General features: G+C 69.0%; 1 protein-coding gene across 1 annotated transcript in view; it reads right to left on the bottom strand.

The window, feature by feature from the left end:
- CAD (carbamoyl-phosphate synthetase 2, aspartate transcarbamylase, and dihydroorotase) overlaps positions 1–14,061 on the bottom strand; it is a 47,500-nt gene that overhangs the window by 17,441 nt on the left and 15,998 nt on the right. Inside the window, exons 8-21 of the mRNA XM_039531101.1 lie at positions 12,598–12,710; positions 12,129–12,271; positions 7,885–8,016; positions 6,955–7,188; positions 6,251–6,472; positions 5,299–5,487; positions 4,364–4,488; positions 3,771–3,904; positions 2,986–3,098; positions 2,646–2,896; positions 1,821–2,067; positions 1,637–1,735; positions 1,179–1,403; positions 254–436 (exon numbers count right to left, since the gene is read on the bottom strand). Of these exons, the coding sequence (XP_039387035.1) occupies positions 254–436; positions 1,179–1,403; positions 1,637–1,735; positions 1,821–2,067; positions 2,646–2,896; positions 2,986–3,098; positions 3,771–3,904; positions 4,364–4,488; positions 5,299–5,487; positions 6,251–6,472; positions 6,955–7,188; positions 7,885–8,016; positions 12,129–12,271; positions 12,598–12,710 (2,410 nt within the window). The remainder of the gene's footprint in view (positions 1–253; positions 437–1,178; positions 1,404–1,636; positions 1,736–1,820; positions 2,068–2,645; positions 2,897–2,985; positions 3,099–3,770; positions 3,905–4,363; positions 4,489–5,298; positions 5,488–6,250; positions 6,473–6,954; positions 7,189–7,884; positions 8,017–12,128; positions 12,272–12,597; positions 12,711–14,061) is intronic.

Raw genomic sequence — 14,061 nt, 5'->3', positions numbered from 1 at the left:
AGGCAGCGCCTGACCTGACCCCACCCCTCCGGGCACTATCCAGCCCCCGCAGCACGAAGAGCCAGACAGGCAGCCTGCCCAGGCTGGAGCCGCGGAGAGTCGGGCGTCTCTGCCAGCGTGACCTGGGGCCGGGCCCCGGCAGAGAGGTGGGGGTGTTCAGGGCCCCCCAGGCCCCCGAGCGAAGCTCTGCCAGCAGCTGCCAGGAAGCGGCCCCCTGTGGCCAACCCCCCCACGGAGCCGGGCCCACGCTGACCTTGGCCTCCTGGATGAACTTGGAAATGACGACGGGCTGCTCCTTGGACACGGCCACGGCATTGCACAGGAACTTCTCCAGGTCGCTGTCGGAGTAGGCCACGTTCATGGCGGCCCCGCTCAGCACGTAGGAGGGGCGCACCACGCACGGGTAGCCCACCTTGCAGCAGAACTGCTTGGCCGACTGCGGGCAGAGAGACAGGCTGGGCAACCCGCCCCCGCCCCCGGCATGCACGGGGGGGAGCTGGGCCGGGCAACCCGCCCCCTGGCATGCACGGGGGGGAGCTGGGCCAGGCAACCCCGCCCCCGCCCCGCCCAGCGGGGAGCTGGGCCGGGCAACCCGCCCCCGCCCCCTGGCATGCACGGGGGGAGCTGGGCCGGGCAACCCGCCCCCGCCCCCTGGCATGCACGGGGGGGGGAGCTGGGCCGGGCAACCCGCCCCCGCCCCCTGGCATGCACGGGGGGGTGGGAGCTGGGCCGGGCAACCCGCCCCCGCCCCCTGGCATGCATGGGGGGGGAGCTGGGCCGGGCAACCCGCCCCCACCCCCTGGCATGCACGGGGGGGGGGAGCTGGGCCGCCCAAAACCCTCCCCTGCCCCACAGCCCGCCCGGGGGGGAGCCGGGCCAGGCAACCCCGCCCCCGCCCCCCGGCCCGCCCAGCGGGGAGCTGGAACAGGCAACCCACCCCTGCCCCATGGCATGCCCGGGAGGGGGAGGGGGAGGGGGCGCACCTGGGCTGGGCAACTCCTCCCTTGCCCCACAGCATACTCAGGGCAAGTAACCCCTCCCCTCCCCATGGCACATGCAGGGGGCACTTGGCAGCCCCTCCCCTGCTCACCCCACAACACACACACAGGCTCCACTGCCCCTTCCCCGCCCCACAGCCCACACGGAGAGGAGGTCTGCAGCCCCCCCGCCCCCCTCACCTCCATGTCGGAGAGCTCCTTCCAGAGGGGCTGGCTGATGCCGATGGTGTCCAGCAGGCGGGAGAACTTGAACCGGTTCTCGGCCGAGTCGATGGCCTCGGGGGAGGTGCCCAGGATGCGGCACTGCTGCCGGTGCAGCGCCATGGCGATGTTGTTGGGCAGCTGTCCCCCCATGGACAGGATCACGCCCTCGGGGCTCTCCAGCTCGTAGATATCCATCACCACCTGCCGGGGCCAGGGGACAGTGCAGCCGGCGGGCGGGGAGCCGGGGCAGGCCCCCCCAGGGCACGGGCCGCGAGGGCACAGGCACCCAGCCAGACGGGCCCCTCCCGGCTGCACACCCCGCTCCTTCCCCCCCGCGGCACGGGCCCCCCGCCCCCCCCGCATGGCAGTCCGGCCAGCAGAGGCATCAGGCCCACCCCCCCCGGCCCCCAGCCCGAGCGCCCTGGCAGGCTCACCTCGAAGGAGATCTCGTCGAAGTAGAGGCGGTCGCACATGTCGTAGTCGGTGCTCACTGTCTCCGGGTTGTAGTTCACCATGATGGTCTTGTAGCCCATCTGTAAGAGAGGGGAGCCCTGAGCCGGCGAGGCCAGCGTGGGGGCACGGGGAGCCCAGGCCAGCCCGCCCCGCCCCGCCGCTGACCTTGCGCAGCTCCTGGATGCAGCCCACGGCGCACCAGTCGAACTCCACGCTGCTGCCGATGCGGTAGACACCGGAGCCGATCACCATGACGTGGGGCTCGCGGAAGGCCAGGTCGTGCTCCGTCCCGTTGTACGTCAGGTACAGGTAATTGGTCTGCGCCGGCCACTCTGCCGCCACCGTGTCGATCTGCTTCACCATGGGCAGGATCTTCAGATCGTGCCGCATCTTCCTCACGGCCAGCTCCGTGCTGCAGGGAGGGCAGGGCTGAGAGCAGGGAGAGACGCCCCCCAACACGTGGGGACCCCAGCACGCACGGCTGCGCCTCGCCAGCACATCCGGGGCAGCAGCTTTCTCCTTTCTGAACACCGGACGCTGCAGCAGGAGCCCTGCCCCCCACTCTCTCCCCCTCTCCCCCTCCAGGCCCCACCCCCACTCACTCCCCTCCAGGCCATCCCCCCCTCACCCCCCCACTGCTCTCTCCCTTCCCCCTTCTTCCACACTCCACCCTCTCCACCTCCCTCCGCCTCAGCAGCTGGGCTCCCTCTGCTCCTGACCTGGGAGAGGAGCTGCAGCCTGAGGCAGGGGCTGGTGCAGGTTGATGACCCAGCACCACCGGTAACCGGACTTTTGGTGTCCGGTCAGAACATCGGTCCGAACACTGTACAGGTCCCGTTTCGACTGGCCACCTGGCACGCCCAGCTGAGCCTGCCAAGCAGGCTGCAGTGCATGCTGGGAGCTATCAGCTCCGTCCCACTCAGAGAAGCAGCTGCTGGATGTCGCCATCACGCCCCGTCCCCTCCCTCCGTGCCCGGCACCGGGCATTACCTGAGCACGGCCAAGGCCACCTGCTTGTCGGAGAAGCCCAGCTGCTTGGCTTTCTTGAGCACGTCAGGGGGCATGGAGCTCTGCCCCTCGCGGTAGGACTCCAGCCGCACCGCGTGGTCCGTGATGTTCTTCATCTTGTGCAGGAACCAGCGGTCAATCTTGGTCAGCTCGTAGAGCCGCTCAATCGGGTAGCCGGCTCGCAGGGCAGCCGCCAGCACGAAGATCCGTTTGTCAGTGGGTGTCTCCAGCTCCTGCCGGGAGGGAGCAGCTCAGCCAGGATCCGGGAGAGACCCCAGCCTGGATTTCGTGCTCCCCAGAGCCCCCCCGGCCCCCCACTCACCACGTCGGAGGCTGGCTTCACGGTGTGGTCAAAGCCTACGCAGTTCTCATCCACCATGCGCAGCGCCTTCTGGAAGGCCTCCTCGAAGTTCCGCCCGATGGCCATGACCTCCCCTGCGGGAGGAGAGGGGACACAGTGAGCGGCCAGGGCCCGGCCGGGGCAGGCAGGCGCTACGCTGGGGCTGGCCAGGGCCCGGCCGGGGGAGGCAGGCGCTACGCTGGGGCTGGCCAGGGCCCGGCCGGGGCAGGCAGGCGCTACGCTGGGGCTGGCCAGGGCCCGGCCGGGGCAGGCAGGCGCTACGCTGGGGCTGGCCAGGCCCGGCCGGGGAGGCAGGCGCTACGCTGGGGCTGGCCAGGGCCCGGCCGGGCAGGCAGGCGCTACGCTGGGGCTGGCCAGGGCCCGGCCGGGGGAGGCAGGCGCTACGCTGGGGCTGGCCAGGGCCCGGCCGGGGGAGGCAGGCGCTATGCTGGGGCTGGCCAGGGCCCCGGCCGGGGGAGGCAGGCGCTATGCTGGGGCTGGCCAGGGCCCGGCCGGGGGAGGCAGGTGCTATGCTGGGGCTGGCCAGGGCCCGGCCGGGGGGAGGCAGGCGCTATGCTGGGGCTGGCCAGGGCCCGGCCCCCAGCGAGCTGCCCCATGTCGGGAAGGGAGGGAAGCCCCCTCTGCACAGCCTGAGTCGGAAAGGCCGGGGGGAGCCGCCCTGGGTCAGGGCGCGGGGTCCCAGGTGCCCCTGGCCAGCTCGGGAAGCGCAGGGGTCCGGCTGTGGCAGGGGCTGCTGGGCCACGCACCCACACTCTTCATGGAGCTGCCGATCTTGGTGCTAACTCGCAGGAACTTGCTGAGGTCCCAGCGCGGGATCTTCACCACGCAGTAATCCAGGCTGGGCTCAAAGTTGGCCGTGGTGGAGTTGGTGACAGAGTTCCTGGGGGTTAGGGGACAGAGCAGGTTCAGCCCCCAGCAAGGGAGACGGCGGCCTCACTGGGGGAGGGGTGGGGCGGGGCAGCTGATCCCGGGAGCCAGGATGATTCTCCAGCGAGACGAGAGGGGCAGTGGGGGCAGCCCAATGTCTGGTCCCATCTGAAGCTGGACTGGCCAAAGCCCCAGGAGAGGGAACTTACCAGGCCCGGGGCTTTAGGGGGGACATGGTCTGGAAGGGGCAGTGACTCCCTGACGAGTGTCCCCCACTGCCTGTCTCACCCTCCCAGCACCCCCTGAGGAGGACTGGTCCGAGGAGGCCTGGACCCAGTGGCTCATGGCCCGGCTGCCGCCCTGCTCGCAGGCCGTGTGAGAAGCGCCCACCCCACAGGCCAGGAGCCCTCTGGATTCTGCGCCACACCTGCCAGGGGACGTCGGCCCCCGGGCCCCACCCCGAAGCCATTACCTGAGGACGGGCAGGGGGATGCCCAGAGCTAGTTTGGCTGCCACGTAGGCCAGTGGGTAGCCGGTCGCCTTGCTGGCCAGGGCAGAGCTTCGCGAGAGCCGGGCGTTTACCTCGATGATGTAATACTGCGGGCAAAGAGAAGGGCACGAGATGCTGCTACAGCTGCCCAGACCCCGGCTCCTCCAGCTCCGGGGCCTGGCAGGGGTGCTGGACAAGGGGGGGGGGAAATCAGGGGGCAATGCCCCCCTCCTACTTTTTACCAGCAAGGAGCAGTGATGGGGAAAAGGATGGAGAGGAGCAAGCAGAGGGCAGGGCCTCGGGGGAAGGGGCAGCCTGGGGACAGGGCCTCAGTTCAGGCACTGATGCCCCCACTTTTAGGAAGTTTTCGCTGCTCCTGGCACAGAGCCGGGCCAGGGACGCCGCGGCGCTCCACCAGCGCTCGCTGGAACGGCCGGAGCGGTGCCGGGGCAGCAGGCCGGGCCAGGGACGCCGCGCGCGCCGCGCTCGCTGGAACGGCCAGAGCGTGCCGGGCAGCAGGCCGGGCAGGATGTCGTGGTGCCCGCGCCGGCTCTGCCAGCACTCGCTGGAGCGGTGCCGGGCAGCAGGGCGGGCCAGGACGCCGCGCGGGCCGCCGGCGCGCCGCTGGCCGGGCAGCCGCTGCGGTGCCCAGCAGGCCGCCAGGGATGTCCGCGTGCCCGCCGGCACTCGTCAGAACGGCCCGGAGCGGTGCCGGGGCAGCAGGTCGGGCCAGGGACGCCGCGGTGCTCCGCCGGCGCTCGCTGGAACGGCCAGAGCGGTGCCGGGGCAGCAGGCCGGGCCAGGCGCTCCACTGGCACTCGCTGGAACGGCCGGAGCGGTGCCCGGGCAGCAGACCGGGGCTCTCCCAGAGTCCCGGGCCCCATGCGATCCAGGCTGGGCTGCTGGCCAGCTCTCACCTGCTCCGACTCGGGGTTCAGCGCGTACTGGATGTTGCACTCGCCCACGATGCCCAGGTGCCGGACCACCTTGATGGCCGTGTGGCGCAGCATGTTGTACTCCCGGTCGTTCAGCGTCTGGCTGGGAGCCACCACGATGGACTCGCCCGTGTGAATGCCCAGCGGGTCCAGGTTCTCCATGTTACAGACCTGCCGGGGGGAAGCGTTTCACCCACTGCCCCTTGCTGCGGGGAGGGAGGCCGCTTGGCCTAGACTGGCGCAGAGACGCGGGGCCCCGGCCCCAGGCTGCTCTCAACAGGCCCTGAGATGGGAGCAGCCGAGTGCAGTCTGGGGGCTTTGCCGCCCTCTGATGCCCACAGCCCCAGCACGCTGGGCACGGGGGGCACTGCAAGGGGCGGGGCAGATCCCCAGCCCAGGGGCCCCCGCGGGGCACATTAGGGACACGCCAGCCCCTCCCCCACCCCCAGGAGTCAGAGCCAGGCCCCAGGCCAGCACGCAACTCCTGCCCAGCCTCCTGGGGGCGCCAGAGCTGGCGGATACCCAGCCGCCAGCACACGCATGAGGCCGGGGAGCCCGATGGGGATGGGGCCCCTTCCCGCTGCACCCTACACCCAGCCCAGCTCACCAGCCTGCCCCTCCCTAGAGCAATCCCCTCCCCTGGTCCCCGCTGGGCACCCCCCAGTTCCCCCTGCCCTGGGTGCCCCCCACCCATCCGCCCCCTTCCCTGGGCACTCCCCAACTCCCCCTGTCCGGGTGCCCCCCCACCCTGGGCACTCCCCAACTCCCTCCCCACGGCAGCTCCCCCGGCCCGGGTGCCCCCCCACCCTGTGCACTCCCCAACTCCCTCCCCACGGCAGCTCCCCCTGCCCGGGTGCCCCCCCACCCTGGGCACTCCCCAACTCCCTCCCCACGGCAGCTCCCCCTGCCCGGGTGCCCCCGCCCCCCTCCTTACGGTGATGCAGTTGTCGTAGGCGTCGCGCACCACCTCGTACTCGATCTCCTTCCAGCCCTTCAGGGACTTGTCCACCAGCACCTGGGAGGTGTGCGCGAAGGCCTGGCTCACCAGCGCCGTCAGCTCCTCCCGGCTGTTGGCGAAGCCGGAGCCCAGGCCCCCGAGGGCGTAGGCCGAGCGCACCAGCACCGGGTAGCCCAGCCTCGAGGCCGCGGCCAGCGCCTGCCAGGACCAGACCAAGGAGTCAGAGGGGCCGAGTGGGGCTCGGGCCGGGCAGCAGGGCTAGCGCTGCACTGTGGGGGAGCAAGGGGCAGCAGAGAACAGAGGCGGCACTGCAGGGGGCTGTGCTATGGGGGGGGACAGTGGAGGCAGGGGGGGGAGGGGGAGCAGTGGGGGTGGGGGCTGTGCTGCAGGGGGAAGTGCTGGGGGGGGCATGGCGTGGGGGGCAGCTGGACTCACTAGGCAGAGCTCACGGGGTGAGGCAGGAGCCCAGGGGCTCGGAGGCGTTGTGGCGCCAGCCCCGAGGGGACAGGGGGACCCCCAGGGGGGCTGCCTCACTGAGGGACTGTCTGAAAGCTGGAGCACAGCAGGGATCCTGGGGATCCCCAACAACCGCCCCTCCAGGGTGGGGCCCCTCGTTGTCCAGGCCCCCACCTTGTACCTGTTCCAGGGAGGGCCCCCCCATTGTCCGCCCCCACCAATACCTGCTCCAGGGAGGAGGCCGCCTCGCTGGGGGCCACGTGCTCGTCGATCTCCTCCATCTTCTCCACGAAGACCTTGCGATCCTCCGTCATCTCGATGGAGGCCATGGGCGTGCCCAGCACCCGCACCCGGTACCGGGCCAGCACCCCGCCCTGGGTCAGCGCCACCCCGCAGTTCAGCGCCGTCTGGCCCCCGAAGGTCAGCAGGATGCCGTCCGGCCGCTCGTTCTTTATCACCTGGGCGCACGGGAGGGGCTGGGACTGGGGGGCCGGCCCAGAGCCAGGATCCCCCCCAGGGGAAGGGCTGGGACTGGGGGGCCGGCCCAGAGCCAGGATCCCCCCCCAGGGGAGGGGCTGGGGCTGGGACTGGGGGGCCGGCCCAGAGCCAGGATCCCCCCCCCAGGGGAGGGGCTGGGACTGGGGGGCCGGCCCAGAGCCAGGATCCCCCCCCACCCCCCAGGGGAGGGGCTGGGACTGGGGGGCCGGCCCAGAGCCAGGGTCCCCCCCCTACCCCCAGGGGAGGGGCTGGGACTTGGCCCCAGAGCCAGGATCCTCCCCACCCCCCAGGAGGCTGGGACTGGGGGCCGCCCCGAGCCAGGATCCCCCCCAGGGGACGGGCTGGGCCTGGGGGGCCGACCCAGCGCCAGGATCCCCCCCCACCCCCCAGGGGAGGGGCTGGGACTGGGACTGGGGGCCGCCCCCCAGGAGGGCTGGGACTGGGGCCGGCCCAGGCCAGGTCCCCCCCCCCCCCAGGAGGGGCTGCTGGGCAGGCCCCCCCCAGAGAGGATCCCCCCCTGCCCCTGGCTCATGGGCAGCAGTTGCCAAGTGCGGTCAGGGAGCCCCCCTGACCACACTCCCCCTGCAGGGCGGCTCCCATCAGCCCCAGGCCAGTGCACAGGTCCCCCTATGGCCCCCCCCCAGGCTGGGGCTCACCTGCGTGACGTACTCCGGCGTGAGGGGCAGGAAGTACACCTTGTCGGCCAGCCCCTTGGAGGTCTGCACCGTGGCGATGTTGGGGTTGATCAGCACCGTCTGGATGTTCTCCTCCTTCAGCGCCTTGATGGCCTGGGGGGGGAGGGGGGAGCACCGTGACAGCCCATAGTGTCCCTCCGCCCGTATCCTTCCGCCACCCTCTGCCCAACCCTCCTGTCCCCATATCCCTCCGCCACCCTCTGCCCCTTCGCCCAACCCTCCCGCCCCATATCCCTCCGCCACCCTCTGCCCCTTCGCCCAACCCTCCCGCCCCATATCCCTCCGCCACCCTCTGCCCCTTCGCCCAACCCCTGTCCCCATATCCCTCCGCCACCCTCCCGCCCCATATCCCTCCGCCACCCTCTGCCCCTTCGCCCAACCCTCCGACCCCATAACCCTCCGCCACCCTCTGCCCCTTCGCCCAACCCCGGTCCCCCTATCCCGCCGCCACCCTCTGCCCCTCCACCCAACCCTCCCGCCCCATATCCCTCCGCCACCCTCTGCCCCTTCACCCAACCCTCCCGCCCCATATCCTCCGCCACCCTCTGCCTTCGCCCAACCCCTGTCCCCGTATCCCTCCGCCACCCTCTGCCCCTTCGCCCAACCCCCCTGTCCCCATATCCCTCCGCCACCCTCTGCCCCTTCGCCCAACCCTCCTGTCCCCGTATCCCTCCGCCACCCTCTGCCCCTTCGCCCAACCCTCCGTCCCCATATCCCTCCGCCACCCTCTGCCCCTTCGCCCAACCCCGGTCCCCATATCCCTCCGCCACCCTCTGCCCCTCCCCCCGTATCCCTCCGCCACCCTCTGCTCCTTCGCCCAACCCTCCCCCCGGATCCCACCGCCCCCCTCTGCCCCTTTGCCCACCCCTCCCGCCCCATCTCCCTCCGCCACCCTCTGCCCCTTCGCCCAACCCTCCCCCCATATCCCTCCGCCACCCTCTGCCCCTTCGCCCAACCCTCCCGCCCCATATCCCTCCGCCACCCTCTGCCCTTCGCCCAACCCTCCGTCCCCTTATCCCTCCGCCACCCTCTGCCCCTTCGCCCAACCCTCCCCATATCCCTCCGCCACCCTCTGCCCCTTCGCCCAACCCTCCTGTCCCCATATCCTCCACCACCCTCTGCCCCTTCGCCCCAATCCTTCTGTCCCCATATCCCTCCGCCACCTCTGCCCCTTCGCCAACCCCGGTCCCCATATCCCTCCGCCACCCTCTGCCCCTCCCCGTATCCCTCCGCCACCCTCTGCTCCTTCGCCCAACCTCCCCGTATCCCTCCGCCACCCTCTGCCCTTCCCAACCCTCCTCTCCCGTATCCCTCCGCCACCTCTGCCCCTTCGCCCAACCCTCCGTCCCCATATCCTCCGCCACCCTCTGCCCCTTCGCCCAACCCGGTCCCCATATCCTCCGCCACCTCTGCCCCTCCCCGTATCCCTCCGCCACCCTCTGCTCCTTCGCCCAACCCTCCCCGTATCCCTCCGCCACCCTCTGCCCCTTCGCCCAACCCTCCCGCCCCATATCCTCCGCCACCCTCTGCCCCTTCACCCAACCCTCCGCCCCATATCCCTCCGCCACCTCTGCCCCTTCGCCCAACCCTCCCGCCCCATATCCCTCCGCCACCTCTGCCCCTTCGCCCAACCCTCCCGCCCCATATCCCTCCGCCACCTCTGCCCCTTCGCCCAACCCCTGTCCCCATATCCCTCCGCCACCCTCCCGCCCCATATCCCTCCGCCACCCTCTGCCCCTTCGCCCAACCCTCCCGCCCCATATCCCTCCGCCACCCTCTGCCCCTTCGCCCAACCCCTGTCCCCGTATCCCTCCGCCACCCTCTGCCCCTTCACCCAACCTCCCGCCCCATATCCTCCGCCACCCTCTGCCCCTTCACCCAACCCTCCCGCCCCATATCCCTCCGCCACCTCTGCCTTCGCCCAACCCCTGTCCCGTATCCCTCCGCCACCCTCTGCCCCTTCGCCAACCCCTGTCCCCGTATCCCTCCGCCACCCTCTGCCCTTCGCCCAACCCTCCTCTCCCGTATCCCTCCGCCACCCTCTGCCCCTTCGCCCAACCCTCCGTCCCCATATCCCTCCGCCACCCTCTGCCCCTTCGCCAACCCGGTCCCCATATCCCTCCGCCACCTCTGCCCCTCCCCGTATCCCTCCGCCACCCTCTGCTCCTTCGCCCAACCTCCTCCCCGTATCCCTCCGCCACCTCTGCCCCTTCGCCCAACCCTCCCGCCCCATATCCCTCCGCCACCCTCTGCCCCTTCGCCCAACCCTCCTGTCCCCATATCCTCCACCACCCTCTGCCCCTTCGCCCCAATCCTTCTGTCCCCATATCCCTCCGCCACTATCTGCCCCTTCGCCCAACCCTCCCGCCCCATATCCTCCGCCACCCTCTGCCCCTTCGCCCAACCCTCCGTCCCCTTATCCCTCCGCCACCCTCTTCCCCTTCGCCCAACCCTCCCCATATCCTCCGCCACCCTCTGCCCCTTCGCCCAACCCCTGTCCCCATATCCTCCGCCACCCTCTGCCCCTTCGCCCAACCCTCCCACCCCATATCCCTCCGCCACCTCTGCCCCTTCGCCCAACCCTCCCCCATATCCTCCGCCACCCTCTGCCCCTTCGCCCAACCCCGTCCCCATATCCCTCCGCCACCTCTGCCCCTTCGCCCAACCCACCTGTCCCCATATCCCTCCGCCACCTCTGCCCCTTTGCCCAACCCCTGTCCCCATATCCCTCCGCCACCTCTGCCCCTTCGCCCAACCCTCCGTCCCCATATCCCTCCGCCCCTTCGCCCAACCCCTGTCCCCATATCCCTCCGCCACCCTCTGCCTTCGCCCAACCCTCCGCCCCATATCCTCCGCCACCCTCTGCTCCTTCGCCCAACCCTCCGTCCCCTTATCCCTCCGCCACCCTCTGCCCCTTCGCCCAACCCCGGTCCCCATATCCCTCCGCCACCTCTGCCCCTTCGCCCAACCCTCCGTCCCCATATCCCTCCGCCTTCGCCCAACCTCCGTCCCCATATCCCTCCGCCACCCTCTGCCCCTTCGCCCAACCCCTGTCCCCATATCCTCCGCCACCCTCTGCCCCTTCGCCCAACCCTCCCGCCCCATATCCCTCCGCCACCCTCTGCTCCTTCGCCCAACCCTCCCCCCTTATCCCTCCGCCACTCTCTGCCCCTTCGCCCAACCCTCCTGTCCCCATATCCCTCCGCCACCCACTGCCCCTTTGCCCAACCCTCCCGCCCCATATCCTCCGCCACCCTCTGCCCCTTCGCCCAACCTCCCCATATCCCTCCGCCACCCTCTGCCCCTTCGCCCAACCCTCCCGCCCATATCCTCCGCCACCCTCTGCCTTCGCCCAACCCCGTCCCCATATCCTCCGCCACCCCTGTCCCCATATCCCTCCGCCACCCTCTGCCCCTTCGCCCAACCCTCCCCCTTATCCCTCCGCCACCCTCTGCCCCTTCGCCCAACCCCTGTCCCCATATCCCTCCGCCACCCCTGTCCCCATATCCCTCCGCCACCCTCTGCCCCTTCGCCCAACCCTCCTGTCCCCATATCCCTCCGCCACCCTCTGCACCTTCCACCAACCCTCCTGTCCCCATATCCCTCCGCCACCCTCTGCCCTTCGCCCTACCCTCCTGTCCCCATATCCCTCCGCCACCCTCTGCCCCTTCGCCCAACCCACCCCCCATATCCCTCCGCCCCCCTCAGCCCCTTCGCCCAACCTCCCCATATCCCTCCGCCACCCTCTGCCCCTTCGCCCAACCCCGTCCCCATATCCCTCCGCCACCCTCTGCCTTCGCCCAACCCTCCCCCCATATCCCTCCGCCACCCTCTGCCCCTTCGCCCAACCCTCCTGCCCCATATCCCTCCGCCACCCTCTGCCCCTTCACCCAACCCTCCCCCCATATCCCTCCTGGATACAGGTCACGACTGGCACTTCGCTGGGGAGCCTCTACCTGCAGATGGCTCGAGAGCAGGGCCTGGAGGGGCTGCTGGTCGCTAGCAGAGCCGGGCTGGAGCCAGCCTGGGCTCGAGGGTTAAGGGGACACAGCAGCTCCACAGTCTAACTTGTACCCTGGGGGGGTGTCAGCCCCCCCACCCCCTGCCCCCTTTGCACCAACCCCTCTACTCTCACATCCCCCTGCAGCCCCTACCCCTGCCCCGCCTCTCAGCGCCCGGGGCCCAAGAGCACCCAGAGGACTCACCTGCGAGCCGGAGTAGTCGAACTCCCCGGCCTGCCCTATGGAGAGGCCCCCCGAGCCCAGGATAAGCACCTTGCGGGGCCGGGCTGCGTCCCTGTCCGCCGGGGGCTCCTTGTACACCAGCCACTCCCGCAGCCTCTCGCGCACTGGGGAGAAAAGCCAGGCCCGGCGGCCGTTAGCCTGGCCAGTGGATCGGGAGCATCCTCAGCATGGCCAAGGCTCAGGCCACGCTCCCACTGCGGACACCCAGCTAGGGCAGCACCCGGCTCTCCCCCCTGCTGACATCACCGATGGTGCCACCCAGGGGGGCAGAGGGGCAGACACGCCGCTGCAGCCTGAGCCCTCCCCCCACTGCTCAGACACGAACCACCAGAGACCGGCTGGGCCGCAGGGGCCGGGGGAGTCTCCTCCCAGGGCACAGCCTGCGGGCCAGCACCCAGCTCAGCGCCCCCCAGGCCAGGCCAACTCCCACCTGTTCTGGAGTTCTGGCTGCCAGTGCTCAGGTCCCGCACAGTCTCCAGGAAGACGTCAAAGAGGCCTTCGAGGTCTGTGGGGCCGGCCCGGTGCTCTGGGTGAAACTGAACGCTGCAAGGGAGTAAGAGTGCCAGCCCGGGTCAGACACGCAGCGCTCCCCCCCCGCACCAGCCCGGGTCAGACATCCCCACCACCCCACCCATGCCAGACACGCAGCGCTCCCACCCGCCCCGCCAGCCCGGGTCAGACATCCCCACCACCCCACCCATGCCAGACACGCAGCGCTCCCACCCGCCCCGCCAGCCCGGGTCAGACATCCCCACCACCCCCCCCGGGCCCGACACGCAGCGCTCCCACCCACCCCGCCAGCCCGGGTCAGACACCACCTCCCACCTGTGACGTTATTGATATAAATGGGGACCATATAGAACATGGGTTGCAACCAAGGTCCTGTAGTGGCACCAAATCCTAAGTAAAGGGGGTCATATAAGGTGTCTAAGACCAGGTTCTGGGTTGCTGGTTATGATTATGCTGTCTGTATGTCTGTGTATAATTTTGTAGTTGAAGTTATAAGTATTGGCTCTGTAATGTCTATACTTTGTTTTATGCTCTGCCTCTGGGAAGTGTCCCAGACAAGCTGATGTCAGCCCTGCATAGCTGGGTTGATGGCCCATTAAAGAGCCATCAGCTACACAATTGACCCATGGAGAGAAGGCAGACACGCCTTGTGACTCAGCAAAGTATGCAGGGACTGGCCCATGTGACTCCAGACTCCATATTTTTGCTGTAAATTTCCACAGTGAAGACAAAGGGATTCTTACACCTGGAAAAGTCTATATAAGGCTAAGGCCTCATCTCCATCTGGTCTTCAATCCTGCTTCTGACCTCTGGAGGGACTTTGCTACAAACTGAAGCTCTGCACAAAGGACTGAAGGACCCATCCCAATGGGGGATGTTTTCCAGAGACTCAATTTTGAACCTGCAGTTTATGCCATCACTGCTGCAAGCCTGAACTAAGAACTTTGCCATTACTGTATGTAACTGATTGCATTTAACCAATTCTACCTCTCATCTCTACCTTTTTCCCTTTGTAAATAAACCTTTAGATTTTAGATTCTAAAGGATTGGCAACAGCGTGATTTGTGGGTAAGATCTGATGTGTATATTGACCTGGGTCTGGGGCTTGGTCCTTTGGGACTGAGAGAACCTTTTTCTTTTATTGGGGTGTTGGTTTTCATAACCATTCATCCCCAGGACGAGTGCACTGGTGGTGATACTGGGAGACTGGAGTGTCTAAGGAAATTGCTTGTGTGACTTGTGGTTAGCCAGTGGGGTGAGACCAAAGTCCTTTTGTCTGGCTGGTTTGGTTTGCCTTAGAGGTGGAAAAACCCCAGCCTAGGGCTGTAACTGCCCTGTTTAAGCAATTGGTCCTGATTTGGCACTCTCAGTTGGGTCCCGCCAG

The sequence above is a fragment of the Mauremys reevesii genome, linkage group 3 (genome assembly GCF_016161935.1).
Source record: "Mauremys reevesii isolate NIE-2019 linkage group 3, ASM1616193v1, whole genome shotgun sequence".
Taxonomy (NCBI): domain Eukaryota; kingdom Metazoa; phylum Chordata; order Testudines; family Geoemydidae; genus Mauremys; species Mauremys reevesii.
The sequence above is the reverse complement of the archived record's forward strand: the minus strand, read 5'-3'. Positions and strand labels throughout refer to the sequence as shown.